The 27,976-nt window shown below is 43.8% G+C and overlaps 1 protein-coding gene and 1 long non-coding RNA gene across 2 annotated transcripts in view; both read left to right on the forward strand.

The window, feature by feature from the left end:
- Nucleotides 1–1,613, forward strand: part of LOC124548538 (apolipoprotein D-like) — a gene marked incomplete at its 3' end in the record, with an annotated part of 35,907 nt that extends 34,294 nt beyond the window's left edge. Inside the window, exon 6 of the mRNA XM_047125182.1 lies at nt 1,420–1,613. Coding sequence (XP_046981138.1) covers nt 1,420–1,613 — 194 coding nt within the window. The remainder of the gene's footprint in view (nt 1–1,419) is intronic.
- Nucleotides 1,614–12,973, forward strand: LOC124622435. The gene is made up of 2 exons (XR_006980633.1): nt 1,614–1,705; nt 12,721–12,973. It is a non-coding gene; the product is annotated as an uncharacterized LOC124622435 (long non-coding RNA).
- The last annotated feature ends 15,003 nt before the right edge of the window (nt 12,974–27,976 follow it).

Below are 27,976 nucleotides of genomic sequence, written 5' to 3' on the forward strand. Positions count from 1 at the left end.
CTTACAGCACATTTTTGAGAAATGAACATTTTCTGTCTTAAGGATGAATTGGTTCAAATGGCTCTGAGCACTATGGGACTCAACTGCTGAGGTCATTAGTCCCCTAGAACTTAGAACTAGTTAAACCTAACGAACCTAAGGACATCACAAACATCCATGCCCGAGGCAGGATTCGAACCTGCGACCGTAGCGGAAGGATGAATTACTCCATAACATTATCCCATACCATATTACTGAATGAAAATACACATAATATGTGATTTCAGTCTCCCCAAGATTGGCAAAGCTTCGAAGTGCAAATGTGGCTGAGGTGTGTTGTTTTAGGAGTTCCAAAATGTGTTTTCTCTAGTTTAGTTTCTTGTCAGTGTCGACACCGAAACGTTCTGAAGTCTCCCTCTAGTTATTACATCCCATAATGTACTACAATTATTAGTTGTGTAGTGCCGCAACATGAAAAAAACTGAATATGTTGTGCATATCTGAAATTGAGATTGAGACGATTCACAGAAAGCCACTAAAACTGAACTCTAGTATTATTTTAATTTATTCAAAACAAGAAGATCATGGAAACAGCACGTAATAATTTGATTTTCATTAACATTTGGATTAATAAATTTCTCTCTCAAGGAAGACACTAAATTCTGCTAAAGTCAACATTACTGAGTAGCTTCGGCTTGTGTGACTACGTTTAAAATATCTTTACTGAATAAATGATGTACCCCGCGTAACCAAGTAAGATATCGGACTTCTTAAAAAAATAAGATCACTGCGGGTTCAGTTAAACGAAAGATAGAAGTAATGGCTATTATGACTGGAAATACTTTAGTACCAGTCTGAAAAACCAAACTAGTTTCCTCTAGTCCAATTACAGAAGCCACATTTAACTTTAGGTACTGCAGGGTTTATAAAGGATAAGAATTGACGCAAAGAAGGTTTGCTGAATTCTTACAATAATTGTTATTTCAATCAGAAGCTACGCTTACATTCATCAGAACAAGGGCAGCAATCGTACCGATCAACGTAAGATCAGAGCAGACAAGATAATGAAAGAATAATGAACGACTCACATATACAGCAAAACATGAAACAAAAAGGAATGCTAGCTCCGTACTGTTTGCTTATTCTTAGATAAACATGACACTTTAAATAAATTATTAGCACTGTAAAGCTTTAGCAGTTATTTTCTTAACATGTGCTTACCATTATTTTAAGAATGAGAATCTTTCTTAAATTATTCAGCGATTCAAAAGGAGGCGCCACGCCATTCAGTAACACTTGTAACAACATTATTTCCCATTTACCTAAACGCCCGCCGTTCTTCCCCACACGCTTCGTGTGGAGTCAGGGCTGCAAAGGCAGCAGAGGTTCGCCCTGTAACGCGGCTGCGGCCTTTTGACGCTGACGGCGGCCGTGTTGCAGAGAACGCGTGGATCATGACCCGCGAGCGGCTGGCGCCGGACCCCGTGTTGCAGCGAGCCTACGGCCTCCTGGACAACTTCAAGATCCGGCGCACGTTCTTCGTGAAGACGGACCAGGAGAACTGCGACTACGTGGCCGCGCCCGGCGCCTCCGGCGACGCAGCCCCGCCCGCCACGACCCCCGCAGCAGCGCCCGCCGCCCCCGCCGCCCCCGCGGCCGCTGCCAACCCTGCCCCCGCGGCCGCCCCCGCTGCTGCTCCTGTAGCGTCTTCCAGAAGGTTTGTCAGGTAAACAACACTTCTTCTTCTCGTACGATGACTCTTTAAGCACGCTGCCTTTCATTTTCTACGTAAACTGCCAATAGGCGATATACACTGCTGGCCATTAAAATTGCTACACCAAGAAGAAATGCAGATGATAAACGGGTATTCATTGGACAAATATATTATACTAGAACTGACATGTGATTACATTTTCACGCAATTTGGGTGCATAGATCCTGAGAAATCAGTACCCAGAACAACCACCTCTGGTCGTAATAACGGCCTTGATACGCCTGGGCATTCAGTTAAACAGAGATTGGATGGCGTGTACAGGTACAGCTGCCCATGCAGCTTCAACACGATACCATAGTTCATCACGAGTAGTGACTGGCGTATTGTGACGAGCCAGTTGCTCGGCCACCATTGACCAGACGTTTTCAATTGGTGAGAGATCTGGAGAATGTGCTGGCCAGGGCAGCAGTCGAACGTTTTCTGTATCCAGAAAGGCACGACTGCAACATGCGGTCGTGCATTATCCTGCTGAAATGTTGGGTTTCGCAGGGATCGAATGAAGGGTAGGGCCACGGGCCGGAACACATCTGATACGTAAAGTCCACTATTCAACGTGTCGTGAATGCCAACAAGAGGTGACCGAGACGTGTAACCAATGGTACCCCATACCATCACGCCAGGTCATACGCCAGTATGGCGATGACGAATACACGCTTCCATTGTGCGTTCACCGCGATGTCGCCAAACAAGGATGCGACCATCATGATGCTGTAAACAGAACCTGCATTCATCCGAAAGAATGACGTTTTGCCTTTCGTGCACTCAGGTTCGTCGTTGAGTACACCATCGCAGGCGCTCCTGTCTGTGTTGCAGCGTCAGGGGTAACCGCAGCCATGGTCTCCGAGCTGATAGCCCATGCTGCTGCAAACGTCGTCGAACTGTTCGTGCAGATGGTTGTTGTTTTTCAAACGTTCCCATCTGTTGACTCAGGGATCGAGACGTGGCTGCACGATCCGCTACAGCCATGCGGGTAAGATGCCTGTCATCTCGACTTCTAGTAGTACGAGGCCGTTGGGATCCTCCATGGCGTTCCGTATTACCCTCCTGAACCCACCGATTCCATATTCTGCTAACAGTCATTGGATCTCGGCCAATGCGAGGAACAATGCCGCGATACGATAAACTGCAATCGCGATGGGCTACAATCCGACCTTTATCAAAGTCGGAAACGTGATGGTACGCATTTCTCCTGCTTACACGAGGCATCACAACAACGTTTCACCAGGCAACGCCGGTCAACTGCTGTTTGTGTATGAGAAATCGGTTGGAAACTTTCCTCATGTCAGCGTGTTGTAGGTGTCGTCGCCGGCGCCAACCTTGTGTGAATGCTCTGAAAAGCTAATCATTTGCATATCACAGCATCTTCGACCTGTCGGTTAACTTTCGCGTCTTTAGCACTTCACCTTCGTGGTGTAGCAATTTTAATGGCCAGTAGTGTATGTCTCGCTCCGATCGACAGTTACGTATCGTCAGTCTGGGCAAAGAACAACGCAAATAAGGTGATTGTATGTTCTGTAGTCAATAACGTTTAGTTTGAGCGTATCAAAAGTTATTACTTATAGCCAAGGAGACATTTTTTAACTGTTATATTTAGGGCGATTGGAAGCCTTATGTTACGTGACTATCTCAGTCATACTGGAAAGAAATGAACTTTCTCGTCCGCATTGGATTGCTTTACAACACTTCATCATTAGAACTAAAAAAATTCAAACAAGTTAAATGCAAAGTCATTATTAAATATGAAAAAGTAACAAGATGTATTTCTACAAATACTACATGTCAATCAGTCAACTTCTGCCCATATTATTCAGTTGACATCAACTGCCGTGCCTCCTCATGCACTGCATTTACAAAATTGAACATTTGCGTTTCTAGGGGCCACACAAGTACGCTTTCTTTATTAGAACGAAAAACACAAAGAACTTTTTATGTTTATAGAATTATAACGTAATCATTATTACTCATTTTTTGGAAACATAATCAACAGCGATCTTTAAAAAGAGAAACGGTTACTGCTCCCATACCGATTACTCGCTCGATAAAACGAAACGAACATGTTCCTCTCAGAGCAGCATTTCAATCTACCTCCTCAGTTACTTGCTGTAGATATTGCAGTCTCTGTCTTCTTCTACAGGTAGCAAATGAAAGCATTAAAATGAAAGTGGCCAGACATAACTAAAAACGTAGTTGTTCAACACACGCAATTACTTTATGATTCTAATAACTACTCATAAGCGGCGAAACAGATAAATTGTTGTTAGTCCGTTCAATGCAGTGAAAGCAATTGTGAACCAAGAGGCATTTTCCAAAATAAATCCGTGCTCCAATCCGAGTATGTCACATTCCGAGGATATAAGTCTCTTGAGGCACATGCAGGATAATTACGTTTCTTCAGAACCCTAATATTTCCACGTGCGCCATCCATTTCCCAAAAGAGTCTGTACCATAGTGATGGTATTGTATCTTCAGATAATCCAAACGCAAAAATTAATAAAAGCATCACAATTAAAGAGAGAATATTTGCCCTCGCTACGCTTTACGCAATGTAAAACGCTTAACGCAGGTTACTCATGATGTGCTAAACACAAAACTTCGTGCACCTATATTTAATAAGAAAACAGTGCTGTGGAGTGCGTTGTATGGTTTAGGGAAATCTTACACACACTGCGTAACAAAATTAAAGAACCACTTTTTCGAGACCCCGTAATTATCTCCCTCTAGATTGGCGACGCTTCAGACGCTCATGCGAAAAAAGGCTAGAGCTCAGAAGTTGATGTGAGATCTATGGTCGGTTGGTTCCACGACGGCTCTTTCCAACGCCACCGTGGAAGCGCACATGATGACAAGGCCGTCACAGCCCCTCTTACCCACATTTCACAACTTCTTTTGACGTCTCCGCCATAGAGGTCGGAATCGCGATGCCCAGCGTTGAAGTCACGCACCTTTTTTTGCGTGTGGCCGAGGAAAACAGTTCAGACACAATTCCGCTAACACTCGACAAGAAAGGACTTCATGGCGTGGTATACAGGGTGTCAGAGTAACCCCATTTTCATTCGGGCGTTGATTCCACACATTTGGCCCTCGAAGACGACAGTTCACTCTCTGATGAGCGACAGGACAAAGTTTTTGACATAATTTGTCAATGCTGACTCCCACGGACGTTCCAGGCCTTCTCCAAGCACACCATGAGCCAGCAATCCTACTGAACGCGACCCGTCCCTTTGGAGTGCAGCACAATTTTTGCTCTGGTGTTCAGGATGGAAGTAGTAGGGACAGCTCAAAATCATTCGTCAAAATCTCAACGCTTTCTGGTGGAGCAAGCGGTGCTTATGCTTTTTCAGGCTCCCCATTTCTTGTGGCCTGATCACGGAAAGATACCAAACTCACACATATGTGAGAAAAACGGCAAAGAGTGCCTCTAAGACCCCCAGTTCAACTATACCTTCGGTGACAACCGGTCCACCTTTCTTGAGCACTTTAAAAGTCTACCTGTAGAGAAACATGCCGTGACGAAGTCCTAGGATCTTCGACGCGGTTCCGGTTTCGCTCCCCTACTAGCAGATGCTAGAGCAGCGGCGTAGCCTGCCTGCAGGCTCCTAGCACTCTCGACATGGGTTGTCTGTATGCAGGTACGTTTTTAAGATGCTCAACAACGGTCAAAGATGTGTGGGTGGCATCGAAAGTACTGCCGAAGTGGGTGGACTTGCAGGGACCCTTTGCATTTTTATTCACTCATGTGTCAATGTGGGAGCTAAACAGGAAGACTGAACAAGTATAAGCACCTTTTGCTGCTTCAGATCACGTTTCAAACTCCATCGAATAGTTTTGAACGGACCCTAGATGTTCCATCTGCACACCAGAGCAAAACCTGTAGTCGCAGTGCTCTCCAAATGGGTGAGTTCACGTCCAATGGCGTTGCTGGGCCACTATGTGTTCAGAGAAGGGTTTAATCTTCCGGGAGAGAAGCGGGGTTGTCATCAGTGTCAAAGAATGTCAAGAACGTCGTCCTGTCGCTCACTGGGCTGTAAGTTGTAGTTTCCGATCGCGAAATTCGCGGAATGAACGCTCCAAAAAAGAGATGGTTTCTTTGACGCTATTTATGCCACACACAGTGGAATTTTGCTGTTGACTTTGAGCGACGATGTGTCTGAAATGTTTTTCTCGGCTACCCATAAGAAAACTGCGTGATATGAGCTCATGGCGTCGCGGTTGTGAGCTCCATCGCGCAGGCGTCAAAAGGTGGGATGAAATGATCGGTAACAGGGGGTACGACGACCTCCACGTCTACGCCGTTCCGGTTCCACACACCTACTAGCAGATGCTAGAGCAGCGGTGTAGCCTGCATTTGGCAGAATTATAATGACATTTGGCCTCTATGTGACATCATTAGTTTACGCTTCACATAAACATCTGAGATGTGGCCTTTTTTTCGCATATGATGACTCCTTCCTGTCTGAAGCGCCGCCGAACTCGACAGTGATTTCGTAGGACGCCACAGTTTTATATCCTTACAGAGGAAGTTTGTAGGTATCTTTGGGCAAAATTTCAAACTAATGTGCTGCAGAGGGGTGTGGGGGGCAATGATAAGGTTTCGAAAAAGTGATCATTTAATGTTGTTTGCGTTTTGAAGAGAAAGTCTGAAAGTTTTTTTACAAACATTCGAGATGCGAACCATGAGTGGCCCGGAAGACAGTAATATGGTAATAGAATTCCTGCCATACCCGTCCCAGCATGGCATCGTCGACTGTGGCAGTCGCTTCCCTTATTCTCTCCCGGCGCTCTGCTACATCAAGTGGTAGAGGCGGTACATACACCAGACCTTTAATGTGTCCCCACAGAAAAAAGTCACATGGAGTGAGATCTGGTGATCGGGGAGGCCATTTCATGAAACAGGTGTCTCCTCCTGTGGCACGGCCGATCCATCGATGCGGCAACTCCGTGTTCAGGAACCCACGAGCTTCACGATGAAACCTGGGTGAAGCCCCATCCTGCTGAAAGACGAACGTAGAGTCCGATTGCATTTGAGGCATCAGCCATTGCTGCAGCATGTCCAAGTAGGAATATCTAGTGACTGTGCTCTCGGCGAAGAAGAATGGCCCAGACAGTTCTCGACGTGACAAGGTACAAAAAACATTTACCTTTGGGGAATCACGCTCAAATTCAATGCTTCCGTGTGGATGCCTTGCACCCCGGATTCGACAAGTATGCCCGTTCACTTTCCCGTTAGTGTGAAAAGTGTCTTCGTCGCTAAAAATTAAGCGATCAACAATGCCATCCCCATCCTCATTCAATTGTTGCAACTGCGAACAAAACTCAAAACGCTTGTCTTTGTCGTCGTCATTGAGCACTAGCTCCAATTTGAATGGTTTCATAGACAACTTCTGTCGCAGGACTTTCCACACTGTCACTGGAGCCATTTCGAGTTCACAGTATGCTCGACGCACCGATTTCTTTGGACTGCTTATGAATGTCTCTCGTACGCAGTCCACAATCACTTCACACACCCTGGGACGTCCGCTTCACTTTGCCGGGCACAAGGAACCCGTTGCAACGAATTTGTTATGCCAGTGGTAAATGGCCTTCCTTGTTTGTGGCTTCTTACCGTACTTGGTTCTAAACACCTGTTGAACAGCTGTAGCACATTTGTTTTTGTCGAATTCCAACACACAGAAAGCTCGCTCCGCACCTGAACTCGCCATGTTTGCGACTAGCGCTGACTATCGGGAAATTACCAAACTACGCCTTGGCGGTATACATGAAAAAGAAAAAAAAACTTTCAGGGTTTCTCTTCAAAATGACATATGTATGATATCTGTACAATGTTTGGTTCTTGAGCAATAAATAACTGAAAGTGTTCCCGGACTTTACGTACACCTTTCTATGAGGAACTGTGAATGGCTTGTAATTTCTGTTTAGGTCTGTTAATGAGGATGCGTCCATATATATTATGTACTTGACAGTGAGCAGCTCTCTAAATTGGCTAACAACGTTTCGTAAAGTACTGTCTGAAAATAAGCTGGTGGAAAAGGTGTCGTTCTTTAAAAAAATCTTCTCTCTTCGGCGTCCCCTACCTGTTTGACGACACTGCCTGACTGAAAAAGCTCCTATAATGGGAGGAGGAAACGAGATGAAACTTCACGGGTTGAGACGATATGTGATGTTGTTGCAGTGATTTCAAAATCAACCCAAATCTTGACAATATGAACCCATTTGTAAGTAGGGTGTTGCAACGTCCCTGGCCTGGAGGCATGCACTGATTAGGTTGGGAAGGGTGTCATGAAGTAGTTGTATCCTATCCTGAGGCAAGCTGGCATGCAACTGTTGTAAATGGTCCTTGATGACATGGATACTAGCACTGGTCCCAAACATCTTCTATTGGGGACAAATCTGTGGATTTTCACAGAGGAGGACTGCACTGTAGTTCCTTCTCTAGATTGTCGTACAGATGACGAAATTATAGATATCGAAGATGAGAGAGGGATAGAAAAACAATTAAAATCTCTAAAAAGAGGAAAGGCCGCTGGACCTGGTGGGATACCAGTTCGATTTTACACAGAGAACGAGAAGAACTTGCCTCCCCCCCCCCCCTTCTTGCAGCGGCGTACCGTAGGTCTCTAGAACAGCGTAGCGTTCCAAAGGATTGGAAAAGGGCACAAGTCATCCCCGTTTTCAAGAAGGGACGTCGAACAGATGTGCAGAACTATACACCTATAACTCTAACGTCCATCAGTTGTAAATTTTGGAACACGTATTATGTTCGAGTATAATGACTTTTCTGGAGTCTAGAAATCTACTCTGTAGGAATCAGCATGGGTTTCTAAAAAGACGATCGTGTGAAACTCAGCTCGCGCTATTCGTCCACGAGACTCATAGGGCCATAGACACGGGTTCCCTGGTAGACTTCCGCAAGGCGTTCGATACAGTTCCCTGCAGTCGTTTAATGAACAAAGTAAGAGCATATGGACTATCAGACCAATTGTGTGACTGGATTGAAGAGTTCCTACATAACAGAACGCAGCATGTCATTCTCAATGGAGTGTCGTAGGACCGTTGCTATTCACAATATACATAAATGACCTTGTGGATAACATCGGAAGTTCACTGAGGCTTTTCGTGGATGATGCTGTAGCATATCGAGAGGTTGTAACAATGGCAAATTGTACTGAAATGCAGGAGGATCTGCAACGAATTGACGCATGGTGCAAGGAATGGCAACTGAATCTCAATGTAGACAAGTGTAATGTGGTGCGAATACATAGAAAGAAAGGTCCTTTATCATTTAGCTACAATATAGCAGGTCAGCAACTGGAAGCAGTTAATTCCATAAATTATCTGGGAATAGGCATTAGGAGTGAATTAAAATGGAATGATCATATAAAGTTGATCGTCGGCAAAGCAGATGCCAGACTGATATTCATTGGAAGAATCCTAAGGAAATGCAGTCCGAAAACAAAGGAAGTACGTTACAGTACACTTGTTCGCCCACTACTTGAATATTGCTCACCAGTGTGGGATCCGTACCAGACAGGGTTGATAGAAGAGATAAAGAAGATCCAACGGAGAGCAGCGCGCTTCGTTACAGGATCATTTAGTAATCGCGAAAGCGTTACGGAGATGATAGATAAACTCCAGTGGAAGACTCTGCAGGAGAGAGTCTCAGTAGCTCGGTACGGGCTTTTGTTGAAGTTTCGAGAACACACCTTCACCGAGGAGTCAAGCAGTATATTCCTCCCTCCTACGTATATCTCGCGAAGAGACCATGAGGATAAAATCAGAGAGATTAGAGCCCACACAGAAGCGTACCGATAATCTTTATTTCCACGAACAATACGAGACTGGAATAGAAGGGAGAACCGATAGAGGTACTCAAAGTACCATCCGCCACACACCGTCAGGTGGCTTGCGGAGTATGGACGTAGATATAGACGTAGAGCGCAACATCACGCAGACTATTCTTAGAGACACACACCATGTGGGAGCGAACATTGTCCTGCTGAAAAATGGCACAGCGATACCATCGTACCTGAGGTAAGACATGGATCAGGATGTTCTGTCACTCAGTATCAGTCATGACATGAAGACAAACCCGATGGCTACCAGCACAATGACGCCACGAGTAACACCACTGTGCCTCTTCAAAATACTGGCGGCAGAAGAACTCTTCGCAAGGCGCCACTATACCGTTGACGATGGACATCTAGTGAAGTATAGCGCAGCGATTCATCTTTATCACAATACAACACTATTCATAAACAGTGTATAGTTTCTGGCCACGGCACCACTGTAAATTCCGTCATTTGTGTAGCGTTGTTAACAGCAGCCTACGCTTGGGACAATAATTCTCTAGTCCGGCTGCTGCCAGCCTCCGACCATTGGTGCAGGATGACACAGAATGTTACCGGAGCCTGTTACTGTCACAGTTTACTTGGTGGAGGAGTAAGGGGACTACCATGTACTGGGTGCACGTATGGAGTGATGATTAGTCGTGGTTAACTGGACCCTTGACGATGAAGACGCCTGTCCTTACGAGCCCACGCTCTTCGACATTGGGTCACTGCCATACCCGAATGCCCCATAAATCTGGATATTTCATGAGTCCAGTAACAAGCCACACCGAGATCCACAAAGCGGCCCGTTTCAAACTCTGACAGATACTGCCGACGCTGTTTCACACGAGCTCGCGTCATCTTCACGTCCTTCACACTGATCACTCAACATCTGTCGCTGTTCACGCCCCTTACACACGCTGCCATACCTGGTAACAACTCCACACACGAACCACACTTACGCACTCTGGTGGCCGTTAAACCACTAACGGAGAATTTGTCGGAATCGCGTGGTCCGGTAGCTAGCGTTGCTGCCTCTGGATCACGGCGTCCCGGGTTCGATTCCCGGCCGGGTGATTGTGTTGTCCTCATCATTTCATCATAATCATCATTCGCCAGTGGCTAGAAGAGACTGTATAAAAAACTGGGACTTCGTACGGACGCTGATGACGCGCAGTTGAGCGCCCACAAATCAGTCATCATCATCATCGCTAACGGAGAATTGCAACCCCGTTGAGTTACACACCCGCTGATGGGGTGTACGAGTATGAAGTTACACTGATCTCCATCGATGACTTCTGCGTGCTTCAGTCTTTTTGCCAGGCGGTATGCACTGATCAGCCAAAACAATACGACCACGGTCCACTGCAGGACTGGATGCCTACTGGTGGCGTTGCGAGCACGTGACGCAGTAGGAAATGTTTGTAAGCCAAGCAGAAAGTGATGGGGATTACCCTATTGAAGATATTCGCTGCAAATGGAGGAAACCACTGAGATAATGGGCGTATCCAAAGGGCAGTTTATTATTACACAGAGCCTGTGAACGAATATCCCGGAAATGGCGAAGCTAGTCGAACGTTCACGTGCTACTTTCATGAGCATCTACAGAGTGTGGTAAAAGTGCAGAGAAACTACTATTAGTCGCTAAATGTTTGGACGTCTACGACTCTTTACAGAACATTGGGTTTGGAGAGTTGTCTGCTCTGTAAAGTACCACGTCTGGCAAAAGAGCATAATGCCGGTGAACGCATATGTGTTTTGGCGTACACCATTCAGCGCACACTGTTGAACAAGTGGATTCGCAGTAGAGGACTCCTTCATGTTCACAAGTTGGCCCAACGTCATCGCCAATTACGATTGTAGTGGCCTCCGGAGCATCGAGATGGAGCCGTGTATCACTGAAAAACGTGGCGGTTCGTCGGATGAATCACGTTTTGTTACAACAGGTAGACGGTCGTCTCGTCAAATGCCCTCATCCAGGCGAATGGCTGTTGGAAACGTGCACCGCGCTCCGAAAAGAGGCCGGCGGGAGCAGTATTATGCTCTGACAGACATTCTCCTGCGCTCGCTTGGGATGTGTGCTAATGATCGAAGACATCATGTCAGCTACGAACCATCAGCTTCCCTTCTTCCTTGGCGATGATGACGATGGTGATATTCGGTTTGTGGGGAGCTCAACTGCATGTAAAAAGTTCCAATCCTTACAGTGTAAACTGAAATGATGAGGACAACGCAAACACCCAATCCCCGGGCGCAGAAAATCTCCGACCGGTCCGGAAATCGAACCCGGGACCCCGTAATTCAGGGGCAGCACCGCTAACTACTAGAACACACGCTGCGGACTTCATGATTGATGTCTTTGCTGACGACAATGTCTCCTCTCAGCAGCATAATTGTCCGTGTCTCGAAGCCAGAATGGAGCTACAGTGATTTGAAGAGCGTGATAGCGAAATGACGGTAACGTCTCGGCCACCAAATTCGACTGATGTGGATCCAATGGTTCCCATCTGCGTCGGTCTCGAGCGCCATCAACGCGTATACAAATTAGGGGCCAGTTATTTGCGGGAACAGTGTTATATTGCGTTACAAAGACGGCTGGCCGCTGTGGCCGAGCGGATCTAGGCGCTTCATTCCGGAGCCGCGCTGCTGCTACGGTCGCAGGTTGGAATCCTGCCTCGGGCATGGATGTGTGTGATGTCCTTAGGTTCAAATGGTGCAAATGGCTCTGAGCACTATGGGACTTAACTGCTGAGGTCATCAGTCCCCTAGAACTTAGAACTTCTTAAACCTAACTAACCTAAGTACATAACACACAGCCATGCCCGAGGCAGTATTCCAACCTGCGACCGTAGCGGTCGCACGGTTCCAGACTTTTGCGCCTAGAACCACTAGGCCACTCCGGCCGGCATGTCCTTAGGTTAGTTAGGTTTAAGTAGTTTTAAGTTCTCGGGGACTGATGACCTCAGATCTTAAGTCCCATAGTGCTTAGGGCCATTTGAACCAATTCGTTACAAAGACGGCCCACAAACCATTAAGAAGATGGTCGTAATGTTTTGGCTCGGTCGGTGTATGAAGATTGAATGTCCTAACTTGATACAGGACGTGAACCGTGTTGTCTTACTGCTACTGTCCGCTTTGCAGGGAGACGGCAGCCCTGGACAAGGAGGATGCGAGCGCCGGCCACAAGAAGCCCCTGGCTGACGTCGCTCGCGAGAAGAGGCCGGCCACCAAGCCGGACAAGGAGCAGGACAAGGACAAGGCCCCCAACAAGAAGGCCTCCAGCGGCGCCGCCTAGCGGGACACAGTCTCTATTTATTTCCTAGTTTGTAGTCACGTACTATTTATTTGATCGCCTTCTTTTTGTACGAAATAAAAAACAAACTTTTTTCTAATATAATGAACGTTCGTTTATTTGTCGATCATAAGTGGTGATTTTTGTTAGCCAACTGCTTCAGCAGTCAGCTGCAGCGCCGTTGTCACATATTATTTCTTACAAGCTGATTGAGATTTTTACTTTGTTGAACATCTAACACTTCCTCACCGAGCGAGTTGGCGCAGTGGTTAGCACACTGGACTCGCATTCGGGAGGACGACGGTTCAATCCCGTCTCCAGCCATCCTGATTTAGGTTTTCCGTGATCTCCCTAAGTCGTTTCAGGCAATTGCCGGGATGGTTCCTTTGAAAGGGCACGGCCGATTTCCTTCCCAATGCTTCCCTAACCCGAGCTTGCGCTCCGTCTCTAATGACCTCGTTGTCGACGGGACGTTAAACACTAACCACCACCACCACCACTAACACTTCCTCATCTGCCGGCATTTGCTCCTCTATCAGTCCGTTCGTCAATAGATCCTAATGTCAGCGGTGTTTACCCCTACAAGCAACGCCATTTCAAATACACGCTTTCACAAACCATCTGTCCTCGTACCATAAACTACCAGTTCGCGATGAGGCTAACATTATCAACATATCCCATTCTCCGCTCTCGAAGTAGTCGGAATGATTTCCCTTCATACGCGACACATTAAATGCGTTTCATAACGCACCATGTACAGTCGTGCTCAAAAGTATCCGAACGACTTGAATTGCATTTCGCCTGATTCGCATGCAACCGGCATAATGCAGCTGTCTAGCAGATCCTCTAATCGCTCCTTGGTACAGTCGTTTGACTATTGAAAATGGTTCCAACAAGTCACCACTAGAAAACACTGCTCTGTATCGCAATAACTCAAGATGTAAAGTAATACCACGATACTGCAAATATCAGGGAACACCTTATCACAGATATGACTGTCCTTAAGACTTGTAAGCTCACATTTATTACAATAAATGACATACCTGAAACTTTACCACTCTCATTATTACGTCAGATAGGTAATGCACGTAGTATGTTCGTCGTATTCATGATTTACTCTTGGAACTAACATATCGTACTTATTATTTAACGCAAAATAACATAAAAAATTTAAGTTATTCAAGAGCAGCTAGTTGAGAATATGTACGAACTTCAAATGACACGACGAACCGTCTCGTTCTGCATATGGATTAAAACCCAGGTCATGCAGACTAAACAAAGATTTCGTGACTGACGGAAACTAACAGTCATTCCTGATTAGGCATACAGAGAGTGATATACCTCGATTTTAGACAGTATCAGTTAACAAATATCAACTTTAAATTACACAACGCAGATATTTTTAACGGACGCGAATTCCTACCCAGCATCTACTGTCCCTGTTAACGAACTACGAAAGATGTTAAAAATTGCTTGTTCACAAGTAACTTACTTCAAATGCCGTGAGGTAAAGCTTTGTGTTGGACAGGGATTCGAACCCATAACATAATTGGATTGCTATCGAAGCACAGTCAACTGTGAAATATCGGATTTTCTCGGCAGTAATTTATGTTTTAACTTAGATGATGAGACGAAACATTAATTTTTTCCTTCTCAGGACTCCAACCCGGCACCTATCGCTGTAATAGTCTAGAGAAAACGAACGTTAAAAATGGGTTTGTTGCAACAGCAGCGACATGTGAGCATGTTTGAACTAGAAATAATATGACGAAGAGTTCTTAGACCAAAAAATTGACCACCGAGTCGTTTACGTGAGATGGACAATACAGTCGTGCTCCTCTCAGAATCCTATGTCTGGCAATATGCTCGATCTGGCAACATTGTAGATGGCGGCGCTTCCGAGAGGAAGTTTTGACTGCAGTCTTAGTACATTACTCTTGACTACGACTGTAGTCTTGAGGTAAAACGCGAGACTATCTAATATGACGTCTGGCGACCGAAAGCACACGTCAACAAAATTTTTATCGCTCCTTTCCTCTCAGTGCTGAAGCTATGAGTGTAATTCAAGCGAATCTACAATATATTTCGCTTACTGTCACATTAGTAATGACAGTTTGGTTCAACAATGTTTTAGCGAGAGATTTAGTGGCCGATCATCTGCCGCTAAAAACCGCATGCGTTTGAGTTCTCTGGGACCCGTTTACTGCCTACCGGCAGACGAAAAGATCAACCTGACACAAACTGTGGGAAGTTTGTTTTACAACCTTCGTACCTGGATAATGAGCTTTTTCCCATTTGAGATATCTGTTAACGTTGCTATCTCTGTCACACACACACACACACACACACACAATTTTTTTTATTTGTTTGTTGCGCTGGACTATCAGCGAGGCACGAAAATTTCTGTGAATGAGTTCTTAGTTTTGAGTACACTTACGAAAGAAATATAAAAACAACTACGAGTGTTACTGATTTATGATGCTTAGTTTGCAGTCAGTTCTGAGTATTATTAGTAACTACGCTCCAGTCCCTAAACCTAGTTACAGAAATGCGAATCAGACGCATTACGTATTCCAGGCCGTAGCAGCCACGACTTGGAGACGCCAGCTATGGTCACTTCCCAGCCCGCTGTAGGATCACATCGGTTCCTCTTCTTCCTGCTGGTACTGTAACTGAGATTTGGCAACGAGGCAGGGTATGTTTGGCAACTCTGTAATCGACGAGTTACTTCCTGTTGTCCACGGAAATAAGCATCAAACTTCACTTGATTCTACCTGTCATTTCCATTGAATAATCTGAGTTATTATCGCTTGAGATCTAATAAAAGATTGAAAATTTACGGTTTTCAGCCCAGAAAAGTCGCTGCACGTGGAAATCGCAACTAATCTCGTCCTTTAAGTAGCGGTTTACGAGTTCTAGTAACCATTGGCCTCGTTAGACGAAGATAAGACACATAACTCTTCGCGAGCTCTTCGGTAACGTGCTGACCTGTGAAAAAGCGTCCGTTATGGTTCGCAGTTCCAGCCTCACTAAGTGTAACGTTTTTATCCCTTCTGTGGAAGAGCTTCAAGCAGTCAGTTCAGACATCGATAAGGAAATCGCAAGAAAATACTTTCGGCTAATAGTGCAATGGTGAAAAACTTAGAATGCTGCACAACAGGTAACGCCTCTTTCCGCTGCTGGCAAGCAAATTTTGGGTTCTAGGAATATGTAACTTTATCTATGAAATGCCACATTTGTATACCCCTTGAGTATGTCACAGCATACCAATTAAACACTGACCCAATCTAAATGCGTAGTATTTTACTAATTCGTGTCCATAGAGGCACGCTTGTGTACACATACTCAGTTTTATTAAAACAGACTTTCGTCGTAAGGTTATCGTGGGTAGTTTTATTTCATTTCTTATAACACAGTGCACAATTTTCGTAATTTTCCTTTAGTGTTGTTAAAACAATAGTAAACATGAGAGAGATATTAATCATCAAGGATATATGCGAATTCTCTGATGTTACCTATAACAGTCTGACAATGCACATGCAGTTTATTGATAACATCATGTAGAAAACTTGTTCTGAGTTAAAGCTGTCAAACAAGGTTTGAAGAAGAATAAAATGGCACTACCACACGACAGCTAATGTAGAAAATACTTTTCTGACGTATTTTGGCACGATGCGCTCTCCCCATACATGATACAAAAGTTTCGAGATGGATCTGCTGCCTGGCTGTCTATTAAACCTGAAAAGAACAAAATGTCGCAGCAGTTAGCTCTTTTTTGACATGAGACTATTTTGGGTTCAGAAGTGAAGGGAATTATGTTCAAAGTTCCATTAGATTGATAACTTTAGCAGACAGCTGAATTGCGTTTTAAAAAACGTAGAAATGAATGTACTCGAACTTGCGACATCTTATCTACAGTGCGCGACACTTACCATGAACTCAACAATTCCTCCAGAACTTCTGTATTCCACTGCACTGTTTGATAATGCACATGGCTGGGTCTAGACTTCTGAGAGACAAAGAGTTGCAGCTTTTCTTTTGCACTGCACGACGTTTTCAACAAACAGAAAGCGCAGTACAGTAGCTCAAGTGGAAAGGAACACTTCTATTTAAATTTCTGCATCCTACACTGTTGGCTGTTCTGTGAAGGTGGCAGTTACGTGACTTTATTTTGGTGATTACAAAATAGAGTCAAATGTATGCACTGGGTAGCCGAGGCAGCTAGTTCATGGTGCTTCGGTCAACCAAGTAAATGAATTTACTGAACATGCTGCAAATTACTACAGGGAGCCTGTGTGTAAGAATTCTCACCCAGTGTGGCACAACGGCGTTACGATAGAAAAATGAGTCGCAGAGAAGAGGATTTGGTGGTCTGTTAGACTGATGATAGGTTCGTGTACCTACAGTCTGGGTTCGATTCCAACTCCTGTCAATGATGTTATATGGGAAGAGACAGATTCCTTTCTCTTCTGGCTGCACCAAGTGTAGAAGCAATAATGGCACTGTGGTCTGATATTCACATTAAAAATGGTATTCCTTCTCTACCAAGTAGACGTTAGTTTGAACCACAATAAGGTCTGGAGTGGTGACATGTAGATACTCTACCACCAGTAACCTTTCTTATACTAGTTATTTATTTCTAGTGACGAAACAAACGTTATGTAGGGTCACGGGACACTTATTCCATCTTTTATTTGAGCTTCTGTATGTCGATAAAATTGGTTCTGAACTGGGAATGCAATTCAGACCGCCCTTAACGCGGAATTTGATCCCTTCGTGACAATACAGCTCGGCTACAATTTGTTGTTTGTTCAAAACTTCAGATTCCTCAACATCTCCACATGTTGCGCCTGAATGGGTTCGAATCCTGGTCCGGCACTAAAGATTTCATTATGTATTATCAAGATCTAGCATGATAACACCTATCTGCTGGTGGATAATAATTTTGATTCCAGAATGAGATTTTCACTCTGCAGCGGAGTGTGCGCTGATATGAAACTTCCTGGCAGATTAAAACTGTGTGCCTGACCGAGACTCGAACTCAGGACCTTTGCCTTTCGCGGGCAAGTGCTCTACCAACTGAGCTACCGAAGCACAACTCACGCCCGGTACCCACAGCTTTACTTCTGCCAGTATCTCGTCTCCTACCTTCCAAACTTTGCAGAAGTTCTCACGTCTCTTTCTGTGTAGTCAACAACGATATGTGTGGGGCTCTATTCCCAGTCAGCACTGAACTCTTCGTCGTATTATTTCTAGTTCAAACATGCTCACATGTCGCTGCTGTTGCAACAAACCCATATTTAACGTTCGTTTTCTCTAGACTATTACAGCGATAGGTGCCCGGTTGGAGTCCTGAGAAGGAAAAAATTAATGTTTCGTCTCATCATTTCAGTTAAAACATAAATTACTGCCGAGAAAATCCGATATGTCACAGCTGATTGTGCTTCGATATCAATCCGATTAGGTTATCGGTTCGAATCCCTGTCCAACACAAAGCTCTACCTGACGGCATTTGAAGTAAGTTACTTGTGAAGAAGCAATTTTTAACATCTCTCGTAGTTCGTTAACAGGTACGGTAGATGCTGGGTAGGAATTCGCGTCCGTTAAAAATATCTGCGTTATGTAATTTAAAGTTGATATTTGTTAACTGATACTGTCTAAAATCGAGGTATATCACTCTCTGTATGCCTAATCAGGAATGACTGTTAGTTTCCGTCAGTCACGAAATCTTTGCTTAGTCTGCATGACCTGGGTTTGAATCCACATGCAGAACGAGACGGTTCGTCGTGTCATTTGAAGTTCGCACATATTCTCAACTAGCTGCTCGTGAATGACTTAAATTTTTAATGTCATTTTGTGTTAAATAATAAGTACGGTATGTTACTTCCAAGAGTAAATCATGAATACGACGAACATACTACGTGCATTACCTATCTGACGTAATAATGAGAGTGGTAAAGTTTCAGGTATGTCATTAATTGTAATAAATGTGAGCTTACAAGCCTTAAGGACAGTCTTATTTGTGATAAGGTGTTCCCTGATATTTCTAGTATCGTGGTATTACTTTACATCTTGAGTTATTGCGATACAGAGCAGTGTTTTCTAGTGGTGACTTGTTGGAACCATTTTCAATAGTCAAACGACTGTACCAAGGAGGGATTAGAGGACCTGCTAGACAGCTGCGTTATGCCGGCTGCATGCGAATCAGGCGAAATGCAATTCAGGTCGTTTGGATACTTTTGAGCACGACTGTACCATCCTCGAAACTATCTATACCTCTTTGCACGGTGGTTCGTTGGTCATAAGCTTCGAACTCAGAAAAAGAAATGTTCATTAGAGGAGATTCATTTTGAAGTACCCTTTCCAATAATGCATTTTGGGTTGCCGGTAAGCTTCAACAGTAAATATGTAAGTTACCGTAGATTTAAAATAGTTCATTAATTTTTCTTGACAAAAGACACATGTACCATTTTATTTCATCTTACTGAACAACAGTAGTCAAATACAACTGTTATAGCACGTTCCTTACAGTACTTTCTCTAGCTGTTCTTATGTTAAATCCATGTCGGGATGCATAGGCCCTGACGAAACAAGTTTACCATTACAGCGCATCAGATAGTTTGTCAATCAGGTGAATTAGTCATTCTACTGCGAACAGCATCACTTTTGTACTTTGGTTATTAAATTTTAAGGAGTGTCGGATGGGAGTAGGGCTGTAGTTCAGAGGCAGCAAGTGGCTGTTCCAACATGTAGTCTTGATTCTATGAGGGTGGAAAGCGGGACGATCCTCCTCGTGGGAACACGGTTGTAACAAGTAATGAGATGGCGAAATCCGCTTGCGGTTAGAGCACTAAAATGGAATACTACCACATTAAATATAAATAAAATAGACAACGACCGCAGACACGGACCGCAGGATTTTATTTTCGATTACCTGTAGACAAAAGTTTTGATACCATCGACGACGTGTTGTCGATCTGTATAGAACCAAAGTTGGTACGAAGAATGTCGAAATTCTTGTACTAAAATTCAATGCGATAGGAAAGCAGTCTTGGCTCGGGCCTGGTGTCGGACGTATTACTGTTATTAATAATACATTTAGCACTGCTCTTTAAATGCTTACCACGTCTTTAAAGCATCAGTGCAAGTTCAAATAAATTTTACACAACTTTCACCTTGGATAATGCATCAGTTTTCAAGTATTGAACTCAGGATAACGCAATTTGATTTGTAAAAATTATGTAAGGAGGAGACAGAATGTTACAACCGAAACATGGTTATTTTATGTGAAGCATTTCTAACCAGCACGGCATGAATATTATGCACAGTTGCTGTCTAAACTAAGACCAAACCTGTACCTAATCTTGCCTTATAAGCTCTACTCGTCTGGGGCAAATGTGCTTGCAGAATGTTATAGATATCAGTTCAAAATTATTAAACTATGAACTTTGGTGGACTTGAAAATTACCAGACTGCTGCTCCAAAATGCGTCTCACTATATGCGTCACCGTGTCCTGGCATAATTGTTGGAAAATCTTACAAAAGATAGCAGGTGTGAGCATTGCAAAGGGAATAGATGCTTTGGTTGCAAAACAAAATTCACAGAAGAATGGGATTAGGTACCATGAGACCCGTTGCTACAAGAGAGGGCAGAGGAAAATTCTTTACGTCTATGAACATGCGATATAAAAATCTGAAGAAATGAACGCTATAAAGTTTGAGAATAAATAATACAGAACATGTTCCAAATAGAAAATGTAAATAACCAATACAACTCACGTACAATTTCAAAAATCAGTTTATCACCTGATAATGTCCGTAACGAAAGCTATCAAACGTTTCCATTCAATTTGGCGAGAGAGACATAGAGATACCGTAAACAAGTTCTGGTCATGGATGGAAAAGTTATTACTGGACACCCGAACCACTGGCGCTCATGGATTCTGATAGCTCACTAAGAAATAACGAAGTCCTATGGCAATTCGTCAAACACTTGAATCGAGGAATTAGTTTGAAAAAACATTATTCGTAATTTACGTTTGAAACACGAGAACTCTGAACATTTCACGAATGAATGGCACAGCTAGCGCCTGTTACAAGCAGCAGCCTTACCCAATTGCACCAGACACCATGGTGAAGCAGCCAACACCACTATCTTCCTCCAGAATTTCTAAGCCACAGAGAATCAGGACATAAGAGCAAATGTATAATTTTCTCTGTTCAAAGGATGGTCGACATAGCTAAATTTAGCAATCTGCCCTCTTATTGGCCACCACTTGTCAAAGTACATGAGCTGACAAGATATAATACGAAAAACAGCACAGAGATCTCTGCTACTGGTCTAATCGACTTGACAAGCACACAAAACTGCAAAAAATAAGTGATTCATGCAGGCCGTGCGCGTGTGGGGTACTGTATATGAATTATGAAGCATGTCAGAGCACATGGCATGTCGTTAACTTGATCGGTACTTGAGAGAGGAGTAGGAGTTTTGGACGTATCATGGGTGGTTACTGAAATATATAGACAGCTTGGGTCATGGTAGATATATATTAAGTAATGATAGTTTCTACGAGTTCTTCAGTTCAAGAGGGCAGTGCATTTGGCCATGTCCAATAAATATCTATTAATGGCAACATTTTTTATAATTCAAGACAAAAATGGCTCTGAGCACTATGCGACTTAATTTCTGAGGTCATCAGTCGCCTACAACTTAGAACTAATTAAACCCAACTAACCTAAGGACGTCACACACATCCATGCCCGAGTCAGGATTCGAACCTGCGACCGTAGCGGTCACGCGGTGCCAGACTGAAGCGCCTAGAACCGCACGGCCACACCGGCCGGCAATTCAAGACATCTGCACCTCTTCGACCACAAGTAAACAGCATTATTTTCAGCCGAAGGACGCTGTATTTGTAAGAGACAAGGAGCAACAACAGGGTGGGTCGTAAGTCACTGAAAGAAGATCGATGCCAGCTTCTGGGTAGTACAGGTAAGTACACAATGTGATCAAAAGTATCCGGACACCCCCAAATATATACGTTTTTCATATTAGGTGCATTGTGCTGCCATCAACTGCCAGATACTCCATATCAGCGACCACAGTAGTCATCAGACATTGCGAGAGAGCAGAATGGAGCGCTCCTGGGAACTCACAAACTTCGAACGTGGTTAGGTGATTGGGTGTCACTTGTGTCATACGTTTGTACGCATGATATCCACACACCTAAAAATCCCTAGGTCAACTGTTTCCGATGTGATAGTGAAGCGGAAAAGTGAAGGGACACGTACAGTACAAAAGCGTGCAGGCCGACCTCGTCTCTCAACTGACAGAAACCGCCGACAGTTGAAGGCGGTCATAATATGTAATAGGCAGACATCTATCCAGATCACCACACAGAAATTCCAAACTTCATCAGGATCCACTGCAAGTATTATGACAGTTAGGTGGGAGGTGAGAAACTTGGAGTTAATGGTCGAGCGGCTGCTCGTAAGCCACACATCACGCCGGTAAATGCCAAACGACGCCTCGCTTGATGTAAGGAACGGAAACATTGGACGATTGAACAGTGGGTAAACGTTGTGTGGAGTGACGAATCACGGTACAGAATGTGGCGATCCGATGGCAGGATGTGGGTATGGCGAATGCCCAGGTGAACAGCATCTGCCAGCGTGTGTAGTGTGTGTGTGTGTGTGTGTGTGTGTGTGTGTGTGTGTGAACTGCTAAGGGACCAAACTGTTGAGGTCATCGGTCCCTGCGCCGGCCGCTGTGACCGAGCGGTTGGTGTTAAGTCCCATAGTGCTTAGAGCCATTTGAGCCATCATCGGTCACTAAACTTACACACTACTTACACTAACTTATGTTAAGAAAAAATCACACACCAATGCCCGAGAGAGGACTCGAACCTCCGGCGGGAGGGGCCCGTGTGTAGTGCCAACAGTAAAATTCGACGGCTGTGGCATTATGGTATGCTAATGTTCATCATGGAGGCGGCTTGCACCCTTGTTGTTTTGCGTGACATTATCACAGCACAGGCCTACATTGGTGTTTCAAGCACCTTCTTGCTTCCCACTGAGCACCTGTTCATAATACACGGCCTGTGGCGGAGTGGTTACACGACAATAACATCCCTGTAATGGACTGGCCTGCACAGAGTCCTGACTTGAATCCTATAGAGCACATTTGGGATGTTTAAGAACCCCGACTTCGTGCCAGGCCTCACCGACCGACATCGATGCCTCTCTTCAGTGCAGCACTCTGTGAAGAATGGAGTGCCATTCCCCAAGAAATCTTCCAGCACCTGATTGTACGTATGCCTGCGGGAGTGGAAGCTGTCCTCTAGGCTAAGTGTGGGCCAACACCATATTGAATTCCATCATTACCGATGGAGGGCGCCACGAACTTGTAAGTCATTTTCAACCAGGTGTCCGGATACTTTTGATCACATAGCGTAAATATGTCCATATAGTAGCTCCGTGTGCGACGCATACGTGAGTGTGTAAATTGCAAAACTAGCATTTCGAAGTTACGTAGCATCAATGAATCTCAGCTCTGCCTTTTATTGTTTCGTGTGCACTGATACGATACATTTAAATGTGGAAATAATGCAGAAGATTATTGTTCATAAATTTTATAAGCATAGGTGTGGAATAGAGAGCCATAGATTTGGCAGCTGTGTCAGTATCATATTATACAAAATTGTACTTCAATGAATGAACATAATCTCAATTGCAATGTATCGCTGTGAATATGAAGTTGTTGAACTAGTTCATACAGAAATGCGGGATGCTTTACACGTTACAGGAATATTATCAGCACTGCTGATGACAGTATATCATTAATACAAGTTACAGAATCTTTCTGAATTCACTTCACTCTGTGAAGTGAGTGCAAAGCGTATGACAAAACTTCGTTAATCGTCTTGATCACTGGCCGTTGATGCAGCGTGATGACTAGGGTAAAGATAAGCTAATAAGCGTCATACAATACGGCGAGATACTGACAAGGACATCAAAAATATGCAAAGGACAGGAAGGTCACAGGAAAACAGCTCCACTGTGCACACTGCTGAGAAAATTAATACGTCTATGACGCTGAAGAAAATGTAGGCCTGGTATCAGGGTTACTGGTGTTACAGTTTCGAATATCGTTTCGAATCGCGTGAGAAAATATTCGTAAGCGTATTGCAAGAGTGAAAGACAAGCCTAGACTTGAACTTTAAACGTTTCGAAACACGTATAGTTTGCAAAATGCTAAAAATGCAGCAGCAGGAAGCGACAACTTTTCTATACCCCACACAAGGAGACTTCGGCAGAATGCTCTTTTGAATATTTACCCCCGCATGAACATAATCTGTTAGCATCACACCATACCAGTTGCAGAAAAACTCTCAGCCTTATCCTGCCCGATGAAAGGTTGGGACTTTGCCTTTTTAGATGTGTTGAATCCATACGCGTCTCCATCTTGCTTTGATACTTTGTATGTGGGTCTAGTAGTACCCCCAGTACTTGTCCATAGTGATCAGGAGGCTAAAAAGATCATCTGAAACGGCTTCACACGACTACAACAAATCCGCAGCTTCCTTGGTTCGGAGGCAGTTTCGGATTGGTGCGAGCAGTCGTAGGACCCAATTACTGGTGATTGTTATCATGTTCAAAATTGTATGCAAAACAGATCTATGACTGATTTTCACTTTTTCCACGACTGTGATCTGTTGGTATGAGCCCTAAGTCCTCCATTTCTCTTTTGGTACCTGGTTCTTCACAGAGATGGTCAGTCACTTCATTCATCAGCTCACCATGGATTGCTGGAGCGTTGTCCCATGCCCCCCCTCCCCCCCCCCCCCATCCTCCATCCACTCCAAATGCAGAAAGCGAATCACCAATCACCGCTCAATACTCCACGTTATCTGAGTGTCTTTTTTTTCGATTCTCTGCAGGTATCCTAACTTACTGTGGAGCGAGGACTTCATTGTGTATCAGTACTGGAAAGATATCTTCAGACAAACAATGCATGAAAACGTAACTTTATGTCATATTTTGGCAATTTGACAAAACGCATGGATATTTTCTCCCAGAGAAACCATGACGCGTTGCGGGTTGTTCCTACAAGCAAAAATTCTTAATTCAGACTTTCCGATGCCTGTCAAATATTCAGCATATATGTCATACTTTGCTGAGCTGAGTCAAATGTATTGGCAAGAAGCATGACCTATGTTTCAAACTAAATTCCGAAAATGGTATCCTCTGCTGGTTTTGTTGCAATCACTACGGTGAGCCACTTACGTATTTTATCTTGTGATTTCTAACAATCTCATGATGGAGAAGATATGGTGCTATTCAAGGCAAACATGGAAACATAATGTAGAATAATGTCAATTATTGGGTCTTCTTCCTTCCATTTCTTTAATACTTAGCATGGTGAGTGCAGCCACAGTCGCTTTCTAAATGTAAGAGACGTAGCGCTAGGATATTAACTTCATTTTGGAGTACAAAACATTCGTTATCTTCTGCTCATGACGTTAATTTATGCTGTTGTAGAGTGAAGACTACAGGGCACGTCACCTCCATATACAGGGTGAGTCACCTAACGTTACCGCTGGATATATTTCGTAAACCACATCAAATACTGACGAACCGATTCCACAGACCGAACGTGAGGAGAGGGGCTAGTGTAATTGGTTAATACAAACCATAAAAAAAATGCACGGAAGTATGTTTCTTAACACAAACCTACGTTTTTTTAAATGGAACCCCGTTAGTTTTGTTAGCAGATCTGAACATATAAACAAATACGTTATCAGTGCAGTTTGTTGCATTGTAAAATGTTAATTACATCCGGAGATATTGTAACCTAAAGTTGACGCTTGAGTACCATTCCTCCGCTGTTATGTCGTGTGTATCGGAGAGCACCGAATTACGTAGGGATCCAAAGGTAACGGTGATGGACCTTAGGTACAGAAGAGGCTGGAACAGCACATTACGTCCACATGCTAACACCTTTTTATTGGTCTTTTTCACTGACGTACATGTACATTACCATGAGAGGTGAGGTACACGTACACACGTGGTTTCCGTTTTCAATTACGGAGTGGAATAGAGTGTGTCCCGACATGTCAGGCCAATAGATGTTCAATGTGGTGGCCATCATTTGCTGCACACCATTGGAATCTCTGACGTAATGAATGTCGTACACGCCGCAGTACATCTGGTGTAATGTCGCTGCAGGCTGCCACAATACGTTGTTTCATATTCTCTGGGGTTGTAGGCACATCTCGGTAGACATTCTCCTTTAACGTACCCCACAGAAAGAAGTCCAGAGGTGTAAGATCAGGAGAACGGGCTGGCCAATTTATGCGTCCTCCACGTCCTATGAAACGCCCATCGAACATCCTGTCAAGGGTGAGCCTAGGCAATATAGAATTTAAAATATTAAAACTTGTACAAGAAGCCGCAGTTAGTTCCTTCAATAATATTTTTCTGGCTTAAGTCAGAAGAGAAATTTTTTGTTTCAACTTATTGCCAGGCCCTCATCAGAACATTTGATTTACCAGTTTTTATACCGGCTATGTAATATATATTTGCGGTCGCCATACACTAGTTTACCACTTGAGGATTGCAGCCGCAGGAAAGTGTTGTACACCTACAGTTTCCAATGGAGCTGGCAGATACATATAATGTATGCACAGCACACATGGCATGCGTTGTCGCAATGTCGGGCAAAGTTTGACGTGTAGCGGACTGCCGACTCTGTAGCGTCTGCCACAGACAAGTCAGCAGTTTACCGTACCGAAATTGTGTGATCTGCCATTTTCGTAACTGACTGCAAAGGCAAACGCAGTGTATCCTCCAAATGCAAGGACGACACTTGTAACTCTCATTTAGCAAGAATGATTGAGTAGTAAATTATAGCATGCAGCTGCTGAAGCGGTGCGGTATTTCTTGTTGAGGTAGGCCATGGAGTAACATTCGAACACAATTCGATGAGAACTTGATCAATTCCGCTAAATTGGGCGATACTTTCTGGGTGGGGAATAAATAATAAATGCGTTTTGGATCAAGACTGACCCACAATTATCATATTGTTATTTTTTGTATGCAAACACGGACTAATGGAAGAGTTCGAAGATAAAATTAATGTCACTTTTCGCTATTAATTGCGATACTCCATGCGTATATGTATGACGTAAGCGCCACGTAGGCGCTGGGAGAGAGGTGCAAGGGGAGCATTTGCACTCCCCTGTCTTGGAAGAAAATACAGACAGAAATAGATGGGAAATAAAAATTTATTATTATATTATTTAAAGAAATTATTATTTCACTGTAAGCTTTGGGGACAATCGTCATGCGTATGGAAAGTTGAGGCATCTAGGCTGCTTTTCAGAACTATTTGACACCTTGTCAAGAAATTTCATATCCTCCTTCACCCTTTTCGTGTAAACACTGAACATTTACAGGACGCTGAGCCTTGTGTCTCTCGTCAATTTCACTTTCTGATACGTCGTATCGTAACACACTAAATGAGCGTTCAGTACTGTGTGTTGTCGCTGGAATAGTCAGGCCAATCTTGAATGCCACACATACAGCTGGGTAAAATACAATGACTTGATCAATCACATCTGTATACTTCATGGATTTATTCAAGGACACACCACTCGCACCATTTGCCTTAAACTTTTCGTACCATGTCGTAGCCTCAGGAACAAAATTCTGTGAAAAACCTCCGCAAAGGTTCAGTACGTCTTCTGCAGTGGATGAAAATTAACTCCTTCAAGGATTTTTCGGGGTGCGAATGAAGCACATTCGTTAATTTATTTATATAGTCGTGAACTGCTGTTATGTTTATATTTACTTGATGTGTTTGGCTGCACACGAGTTCAGAACAATAGGAAGCAATCACTAGGAGGATCACAGCCGTGTAAAGCTGATAAGCTTTGATTTTCGTTTTCGTGTTTTATGCATAGTGAGAAAGTTCTTATAGAACTCAACTAACAAAAATAAGGTTATTATAAAATTTTCTGATACTTATATACTTTATTGCGCAACGTGTTTTAAAGACGGGAAAGATATTTGAAGTTTCATGTTGCAGCAATGTTCTCTCTC

The sequence above is a fragment of the Schistocerca americana genome, chromosome 1 (assembly GCF_021461395.2).
Source record: "Schistocerca americana isolate TAMUIC-IGC-003095 chromosome 1, iqSchAmer2.1, whole genome shotgun sequence".
NCBI lineage: Eukaryota > Metazoa > Arthropoda > Insecta > Orthoptera > Acrididae > Schistocerca > Schistocerca americana.